This window comes from Bubalus bubalis, chromosome 16 (genome assembly GCF_019923935.1).
Source record: "Bubalus bubalis isolate 160015118507 breed Murrah chromosome 16, NDDB_SH_1, whole genome shotgun sequence".
Taxonomy (NCBI): domain Eukaryota; kingdom Metazoa; phylum Chordata; class Mammalia; order Artiodactyla; family Bovidae; genus Bubalus; species Bubalus bubalis.
Window position 1 is genome coordinate 4,193,752 of NC_059172.1, and position 9,883 is coordinate 4,203,634.

The 9,883-nt window shown below is 38.7% G+C and overlaps 1 protein-coding gene across 1 annotated transcript; it reads left to right on the forward strand.

The window, feature by feature from the left end:
• The first annotated feature begins 1,495 nt into the window (after nucleotides 1–1,495).
• On the forward strand, nucleotides 1,496–2,431 carry LOC112579597 (olfactory receptor 1030-like). The gene has a single exon (XM_025266305.3). It carries the CDS (start codon nucleotides 1,496–1,498, stop codon nucleotides 2,429–2,431), a length of 936 nt encoding a protein of 311 aa, XP_025122090.3.
• Nucleotides 2,432–9,883: the final 7,452 nt, after the last annotated feature.

Sequence of the window (9,883 nt, forward strand, 5' to 3'; positions counted from 1 at the left end):
TGATATTTGGCAAAACTAATACAATTATGTAAAGTTTAAAAATAAAATAAAATTAAAAAAAAAATCCAAAACACATCAATTCTTAGGTGCTCAGCTTTCTTTATGGTCCAACTCTTACATCCATACCTGACTACTGGAAAATCCATACCTTAGACTAGACAGACCTTTGTCAGCAAAGTAATGTCTCTGCTTTTTAATATGCTGTCTAGGATCATCATAGATTTTCTTCCAAGGAGATGGTCTCCTTTATTATGTACAAAAGTTGCAAAATGCACTTTATGATTTATTACATACTGTCTCAGTTTTATAAAAAGTACTATCATTATTATCAGTGTGACCTTTACAGAACTCAAATTGAATCCCAATCATACAACTTATTCTTACATTATGAAAGAGTTAAAATGAGGTAAAGTTACAATAAAATTATTACAGTTTGGGGATGAGTGTGTCAATCACTTTTTAAAAAAATGTCTTCTCCTCAAGGGGACATTTTTAATACATTATTTTATCCCAATTATTGCCTCCTTTAATATTTAATACCACTGATAAATCTGGATATATAAAAATAATCACATATTGTTTATGTACTATATTTTTACCTGTATTTATACAAAAACACTGATTTAATTTTGTGTCCCATGAGCCAATTGCTGCTGCTGCTAAGTCAATTATTGCCCCAAATAATTGGCTGAAATATACAAAGCTAAGGATAGCTTGGGATACCTTACTGAAGTAAGATTTGATAATGTAAGGGCAACCTGAGGTAGGCAAGTGTGGATAAAATGAACATACATCACAGGGTGAGGGACTAGTTTGAAAATGACCTTGAGGTTAGAGTGGCAGGTAGGCAGACACTGGTTCTATAAAGATCTATCTGTTCTGTTTCCCTAAATCATTCACCTGTGGGGGGAACAGAATGAATTTCAATTACTGACTCTTTAGACACCACATCAAAATCATTCTGAAAACAAAGAATCATAGTTTTAAAGAAAAGCAATATTTAAAGGGATGGTAAGTGACCTATTCATGATAATGATTTGTAGAAAAGATCTAAGCTTCTCAACTATGAAAAGACTTGCAGAAAAGCATTTGAAACTATGTAATTGTGTTCTATATTAAGTTAAATATTGAAGCATCTAGTGCATGATTACTAGGTTATTTCTGGATATTTAAAGAAAAATTTGATGTGGAACATTTTAAAATACTACTGAATTTCTTATAATATTGCTTCTGTTTTATGTTTTGCTTTTTTGGCCATGAGGCATGTGGGATCATAGTTTCCTAAAAGGCATTCAAATCCTTGTTCCCTGCATTGCAAAATGAAGTTTTAACTGCTGGATCACCTAGAAAGTCCCCTATGTAACTTCTTTATGCCATATGTGTTTAGAAGTTTGAAAGAAGTAGGCATTGATGATGTGAGTAATGGAAAATGATAAAAAACAAATGCATTTTTATTTCATTTACTTTAGACATCATTGGAAGCTGAGCAAACACAATGTTAAGGGAAAATTACACAGAAGTGACAGAGTTTATCCTCCTGGGACTGACAGATCGAGTTGAGTTGCAGCCTGTCCTTTTTGTGGTCTTCCTAGTCATCTACCTGATCACAGTCTTCGGCAATGTGAGCACGATTTTGTTAATCAGAGCTGACTCAAAGCTTCAGACTCCAATGTACTTCTTCCTCAGCCACCTCTCCTTTGTAGATCTCTGTTATGCAACCAATGTCACTCCTCAGATGCTGGTCAATCTTTTATCCAAGAGAAAAACTATTTCCTTCCTTGGTTGCTTTATACAGTTTGACTTTTTCATTTCCTTGGGGCTCACAGATAGCTATATGCTCACAGCAATGGCTTATGACCGCTACATGGCCATCTGCAAACCCTTGTTATATGGCAGCAAAATGTCCCGAGGTGTCTGTCTCTCTCTCGTTGCTACATCTTATATTTATGGCTTTGCAAACGGTCTTGCACAGACCATCCTGATGCTCCGCCTCTCCTTCTGTGGACCCAATGAAATCAACCACTTTTATTGTGCAGACCCACCTCTCCTAGTCCTGGCCTGCTCAGACACTCATGTCAATGAAACTGCCATGTTCGTGGTGGCTGGTTCCAACCTCGTGTTTTCTCTCACCATCATCCTCATTTCCTACATTTTCATCTTTACAGCCATTCTGCAAATGCGTTCTCCAGACGGGAGGCGCAAGGCCTTCTCCACCTGTGGGTCTCATCTGACAGTTGTCACTATGTTTTATGGCACACTGTTCTGGATGTATCTGAGGCCGCCTTCTGAGGCATCTGTAGAACAGACCAAAACTGCAGCTGTTTTTTATATCTTTCTGAGTCCTATGCTTAACCCTTTGATCTACAGCCTTCGGAACAAAGATGTTAAAAGAGCAATAAGGAGAGTAATGCAAGAGAAAATTTTTGTTTAATTAGGTACACATTTGGCCAGAGGTATGTAATATATTTGTATTTTCTGACCGATTAGAGAGAATTTTAAATTAATAAGTCACTTTTTGTCATTGACTTAGTTTTTCCTTTTGAAATTCACTTATGAAATGTGAAAGAATCTGTCAGATCATTAGCTTGTGTCATTTCAGTGTATTTAAAAGGAATACCACATGGAAATTCAATGACAAGACCAGACAGCATTGCTATTTTTGTAATATTAGTAAAGGACAGATAATTCTGTGCACAGTACTTATAAAGGTAGAAAGTTGTAAAAGGCAGAATTACCAATGATCCTAAGAGAATGCCAATTTGTTTGATTTGAGGGGTTTAATATTTTCCAAATTATTTTCCAAAACTTGTCAATCGTATAAGGAGGAAAGTTTTTTCTTTGGTTGGTTGGTTTTTTCCTTTGTTCACATTATATGTCCAAGATCTTTGGGTATCTTAAATTATTACTTAAGAACTATACTAACGGAATCCTCATTGATTAAATGTTTGACAGAAATGCCAAATTTCCTTCAGATTTTTTAAAAATTATTTCTTTTAATTTTTTTAAACCAATATGCCTCCAGCACTAACTTATATTAGGCTTTCACTTTTTTTTTTTTTTTAATTATGCTCTGTTACCAGCTCACAGACAAAAATAGTGAATGATATAAAGAACACTTTTCGAAGCATAACTAATCATCATTAAGTTTTCACACAATGACACTTGTTTCAAATTTGCACAAATCTCCATTTCATGGACCTGGCTGCTCACCTTTGGCATCTCTCCCGGGACATACAAGTTGGGGAAACTCACGATGCTGGAAAATTCAGAAGACATGAGAGTTGAGCAGAACTTGGTTCTGTTAGGTCAATCGAGTTGATTTTTTAAAAAACTGATTTTTCTAAATTCCATGTATATGTGTTAGTATACTGTATTGGGGTTTTTCTTTCTGGCTTACTTCACTCCGTATAATAGGCTCCAGTTTCATCCACCTCATTAGAACTGATTCAAATATATTCATTTTAATGGCTGAGTAATACCCTAACCCTAACCCTGTATACAAGACAGCAAAAGAGACACTGATGTATAGAACAGTCTTTTGGACTCTGTGGGAGAAGGAGAGGGTGGGATGATTTGGGAAAATGGCATTGAAACATGTGTAATATCATATATGAAACGAGTCGCCAGTCCAGGTTCGATGTACGATACTGGATGCTTGGGGCTTGTGCACTGGGACGACCCAGAGGGTGGGTATGGGGAGGGAAGAGGGAGGAGGGTTCAGGATGGGGAACACATGTATACCTGTGGCGGATTCATTTTGATATATGGCAAAACCAATACAGTATTGTAAAGTTAAAAATAAAATAAAATAAAAAAATTAAAATGAATTATTGTTAAAAAAATAAAGTGAGTGCATTGTTAAAAAAAATAAAGTAAAAGACAAAAAAAAAACTGATTTATAACTGATTTGTAATTTTAAGTTTCAGGTATGCAACATTTGAAAGTCTCTCAGTCGTGTCCGACTCTTTGTGATCCCATGGACTGTAGCCTGCCAGGCTCCTCTGTCCATGGGGATTCTCTGGGCAAGAATACTCAAGTGGGTTGACATGTCCCTCTCTAGGGTATCTTCCCAACTCAGAGATCGAACCCAGGTCTCCCACATTGCGGGCAGATTCTTTAGAGTCTGAGCCACCAGGGAAGCCTGGTGTTCAGCATAGTGATTTACAATTTTTGGAACTGTTAAAGAGGCTTTTCCAATGGCTCAGTGGTAAAGGGTCTGCTTGCAGTTCAGGGAACTCAGAAAATGCAGTTTTCAGAACTGGGTTGGGAAGATCCACTGGTGGAGAAAATGTTTAAAAAGCAGTAAGAAGAGCGATTCAAGAGAAGCTATTTGCCAAATAGTGTAGACATTTTGGTCAGTGGTATGTAACATATCTGTATTCTCTGATCAATCAGTGAGCACTTTAAATTAACAAATCATTTTGCCTATTGACTATTCTTTTCCTTTTATAATTCACCTATAAGACTTGGAAGAATGTTATCAAATTGTTAGTTTTGACTCAGTATATTAAAATAATACCACACATATGTTAAGACACAAGACCAAACAGCATTGCCATTGCTGTATAAAATTAGCAAAAAACAGATTATTCTATCTACATTACCCATAGTCACCAAATATGTGAACTTGCTTGTTGGATTTTTTTTTTGTATTTTTTATTCAAATTATATAGAAGTGAAAATCTTTAGGAATCTCAGGTTATTATTCCAAGATATATCTTTAGCTATTAGTAGTGGTCCAATAGAATCTTCATTCATAAGATTGTTGAAGTAAATCCTAAATATCCTACAGAATATTTTCATTATATATTTTAAGTGTTTTAATCTATCTATATCCCCATCACAAAACTAGTTTTGAGGTTCCAATTTTTTTTTATTTTGTTATGAACAATTTCCAGCATACATCCAAAATATAAAACAGCATAGACTATCAGTGTCAGGATAACTAGCAGTGTTAGGATATCACACAATGCCATATTTTTCATTTATTAAATTTTTTTCTATTTTTTTCATTTTTTAACTTTACAATATTGTATTGATTTTGCCATATATCAACATGAATCCACCACAGGTATACACGCATTCCCCATCCTGAACCCTCCTCCCTCCCCGTATCATCCCTCTGGGTCATCCCAGTGCACCAGCCCCAAGCATCCAGTATCGTGCATTGAACCTGGACTGGTGACTTGTTTCATATATGATATTATACATGTTTCAATGCTATTCTCCCAAATCATCCCACCCTCTCCCTCTCCCACGGAGTCCAAAAGACTGTTCTATACATCAGTGTCTCTTTTGCTGTCTCATAATAACCTCAGATATGCAGATGATACCACCCTTATGGCAGAAAGTGAAGAGGAACTCAAAAGCCTCTTGATAAAAGTGAAAGTGGAGAGTGAAAAAGTTGGCTTAAAGCTCAACATTCAGAAAACGAAGATCATGGCATCCGGTCCCATCACTTCATGGAAAATAGATGGAGAAACAGTGGAAACAGTGTCAGACTTCATTTTTGGGGCTCAAAATCACTGCAGATAGTGACTGCAGCCATGAAATTAAAAGACGCTTACTCCTTGGAAGGAAAGTTATGACCAACCTAGATAGCATATTGAAAAGCAGAGACATTACTTTGCCAACAAAGGTCAGTCTAGTCAAGGCTATGGTTTTTCCTGTGGTCATGTATGGATGTGAGAGTTGGACTGTGAAGAAGGCTGAGCGCTGAAGAATGGATGTTTTTGGAGGGAGGAGGGAGGAGGGTTCAGGATGGGGAACACATGTATACCTGTGGTGGATTAATTTTGATATTTGGCAAATCTAATACAGTTATGTAAAGTTTAAAAATAAAATAAAATTAAAAAAAAAAAAAAAAAAAAAAAGAATGGATGTTTTTGAACTGTGGTGTTGGAGAAGACTCTTGAGAGTCCCTTGGACTGCAAGGAGATCCAACCAGTCCATTCTGAAGGAGATCAGCCCTGGGATTTCTTTGGAAGGAATGATGCTAAAGCTGAAACTCCAGTACTTTGGCCACCTCATGCGAAGTGTTGACTCATTGGAAAAGACTCTGATGCTGGGAGGGATTGGGGGCAGGAGGAGAAGGGGACGACAGAGGATGAGATGGCTGGATGGCATCACTGACTTGATGGACGTGAGTCTGGGTGAACTCTGGGAATTGATGATGGACAGGGAGGCCTGGCATGCTGCGATTCATGGGCTCGCAAAGAGTTGGGCATGACTGAGTGACTGAATTGAACTGATACAGGATTATTGTTACCATCTTTCTAAATTCCATATATATGCATTAGTATACTGTACTGGTGTTTTTTTTTTTGGCTTACCTCACTCTGTATAATAGGCTCCAGTTTCATCCCCCTCATTAGAACTGATTCAAATGTATTCTTTTTAATGGCTGAATAATACTCCATTGTGTATGTGTACCACAGCTTTCTTATCATCTTGGAGCATAGTTGATTAACAATGTTATGTGAGTTTCAGGTGTACAGCAAAGCAACTCAGTTATAACTATACATGTATCTATATTTTTCAAATTGTTTACCCATTTAGACTATTGTAGAATATTGAGCAGTCCTCCCTGTGCTATAACAGCAGGTCTTTTTATTTCATTGTTTCAGAAACTCAGATCCATCACCTCTTCATGTCATGGACACTAGGGCTCATCTTTGGCATCTCCTCCTGAAGCATATCTGGGGGAAAGACTATGACACTGAAACATGCTTAGAAAAGATGGGAACTGAGCAGAGCAGCATCCTATTAAGTCAATCCAGTAAATTTTCTTTTATCACATCTTCAGTGTTTTTACAGATGTTTGAATTTTCAGACATGAAAATGGAGAATGATGATGTGGACTTGCCTATTTTCTTTTGTAGTTTTTAAAACTATTTAGACTATATTATTAGGTCTTATCAACTACTGAACTGGTATTATTCCTTTTTTTTTTATTCCTTTTATCACTTATACTTTCTATCCCTTCTATGATGTATAAAGTCTAAAAGTCTGATTTGTCTGATATTCACATATATTTGGCTGTTTATTTTTTGTTTTTAGTTGGTTATGTCCAGTATGTTTATTTTTACCATTTTATTTTCAGGCCCAGAGTCCTTTTGATCACTATTTCTTATTTTATTGTGGATATTGACACTTTTGAATATTTCTGACAACTTAGTTTGTGCTTTTCACAAACTTTTTGTGCTTTTTCTCCTGTTTACCTACTATGAATTAAATCATATTTTGCAACTTTCTTTCCTTTTTAATCCTTGTTTGACTATGACACATTCTATTTTCTATTATTAGTAAGTTCCCTTAAATTGTGTATGCATACTTGTCTTAACTTAGTTTTCATTAATCAGTATATCTACATTGATATTAAATAATGAAAGGAATAGGCTGCTGCTGCTAAGTTGCTTCAGTCGTGTCCGACTCTGTGCGACCCCGTGGACTGCAGCCTACCAGGCTTCTCCGTCCATGGGATTCTCCAGGCAAGAACACTGGAGTGGGTTGCCATTTCCTTCTCCAATGCATGAAAGTGGAAAGTGAAAGTGAAGTTGCTCAGTTGTGTCTGACTCTTAACGACCCCATGGACTGCAGCCTACCAGGCTCCTCCATCCATGGGATTTTCTGGGTAACAGTACTGGAGTGGGGTGCCATTGTCTTCTCCCAAAAGGAATATACAATATTTTAATTATGAATTCATCCTGCTTCTAACTTATAAACTGTCATTTGCAGGTATAGAATAAATCATCAATAGTAAATTATTTATTAATGAACTTTAAATATTATCTTTATTGTATATGATTACAGTTATATTAAATGGTGATTCAATGTTCATGTTCCTTTAACTTTCATGACATTTATCGATTTTTCTCTCACTATTATAGTAACCCACTCCAGTATTCTTGCCTGGAGAATCCCATGGACGGAGAAGCCTGGTGGGCTACAGTCCACAGGGTCACAAAGAGTCGGACACGACTGAGCAACTTCACTTTCACATTATATGGCACCCATTCTTCATTTATGGTTTAGTTTTCTTCTGTGTGATATATATCCTTAATCAGTTCTTTCAGTGAGAGTCCCTCTCTATCCACTTATCTGAGAATATCACTTGTCCATTCTCAGAGAATTTATTTGGGTATGAATGTAGAAAGACAGATACTTGCTTTCAGTATTTAAAATATCTTATATTCTGGCTTATTTTTGTTTAGCTAAGCAGGCGGCTGCAACGACCGGCGCGGCTGCGACGACCGGCGCACTAAGCGCAGGCAGCTGCGACGACCGGTGCACTAAGCGTGTCCGAGAGGAGCTACCCCACGTCTGAGGTCAGGGGCAGAAGCCAGGAGGACCCCATGCCTGAAGGGCGGCGGCCAAGAGGAGTTACCCCGTGTCCGAGGTCAGGGGCAACGGCCAAGAGTGCCAGGCTGCGATGGCGCAGGAACGGACGAGAGGAGCCACTCTGCATGCGAGATCAAGGGGGCAGCCGAGAGGAGCTACCACGCGTCAGGGGCTGCAACGAGAGGAGTTACCCCGCGTCCGAGGTCAGGGGCAGCGGCTGGGAGGAACTACCCCACACCACCACGCCCGAGGCCAGAGGCAGCAGCCGGGAGGACCAACCGCATGTCCAAGGAGCCGTGGCTGCACAGGTGCAGGAGGGCCTAGAGGAGCTATCCCACGTTGAAGGTCAGGAAGGGCGGTGGTGAGGAGATACCCCTCGCCCAAGGTTAGGAGCAGCTGCTGCGCTTTGCTGGAGTAGCCATGAAGAGATACTTAGCCCAAGGTAAGAGAAACCCAAGTGTGACGGTAGGTGTTGCAAGAGGGCATCAGAGGGCAGACACACTGAAACCATACTCACAGAAAACTAGTCGATCTAATCACACTAGGACCACAGCCTTGTCTAACTCAATGAAACTAAGCCATGCCCATGGGGCAACTCAAGATGGGCGGGTCATGGTGGAGAGATCTGACAGAATGTGGTCCACTGGAGAAGGGAATGGCAAACCACTTCAGTATTCTTGCCTTGAGAACCCCATGAACAGTATGAAAAGGCAAAATGATAGGATACTGAAAGAGAAACTCCCCAGGTCAGTAGGTGCCCAATATGCTACTGGAGATCAGTGGAGAAATAACTCCAGAAATAATGAAGGGATGGAGCCAAAGCAAAAACAATACCCAGCTGTGGATGTGACTCGTGATAGAGGCAAGGTCTGATGCTGAAAGAGCAATATTGCATAGGAACCTGGAATGTCAGGTCCATGAACCAAGGCAAATTGGAAGTGGTCAAACAAGAGATGGCAAGAGTGAATGTTGACATTCGAGGAATCAGCGAACTGAAATGGACCGGAATGGGTGATTTTAACTCAGATGACCATTATATCTACTACTGCAGGCAGGAATTTCTTAGAAGAAATGGAGTAGCCATCATGGTCAACAAAAGAGTCCTAAATGCAGTACTTGGATGCACTCTCAAAAACGACAGAATGATCTTTATTTGTTTCCAAGGCAAACCATTCAATATCACAGTAATCCAAGTTTATGCTCCAACCAGTAAAGCTGAAGAAGCTGAAGTTGAACGGTTCTATGAAGACCTACAAGACCTTTTAGAACTAACACCCAAAAAAGATGTCCTTTTCATTATAAGGGACTGGAATGCAAAAGTAGGAAGTTAAGAAACACCCGGAGTAACAGGCAAATTTGGCCTTGGAATACGGAATGAAGCAGGGCAAAGTCTTATAGAGTTTTGCCAAGAAAATGCACTGGTCATAACAAACATCCTCTTCCAACAACACAAGAGAAGACTCTACACATGGACATCACCAGATGGTAAACACCAAAATCAGATTGATTATATTCCTTGCAGCCAAAGATGGAGAAGCTCTAT

Bases quoted from the DNA above. Each gene is read 5' to 3' on its own strand.
- LOC112579597 (XM_025266305.3), top strand. From the start codon at position 1,496: ATGTTAAGGGAAAATTACACAGAAGTGACAGAGTTTATCCTCCTGGGA.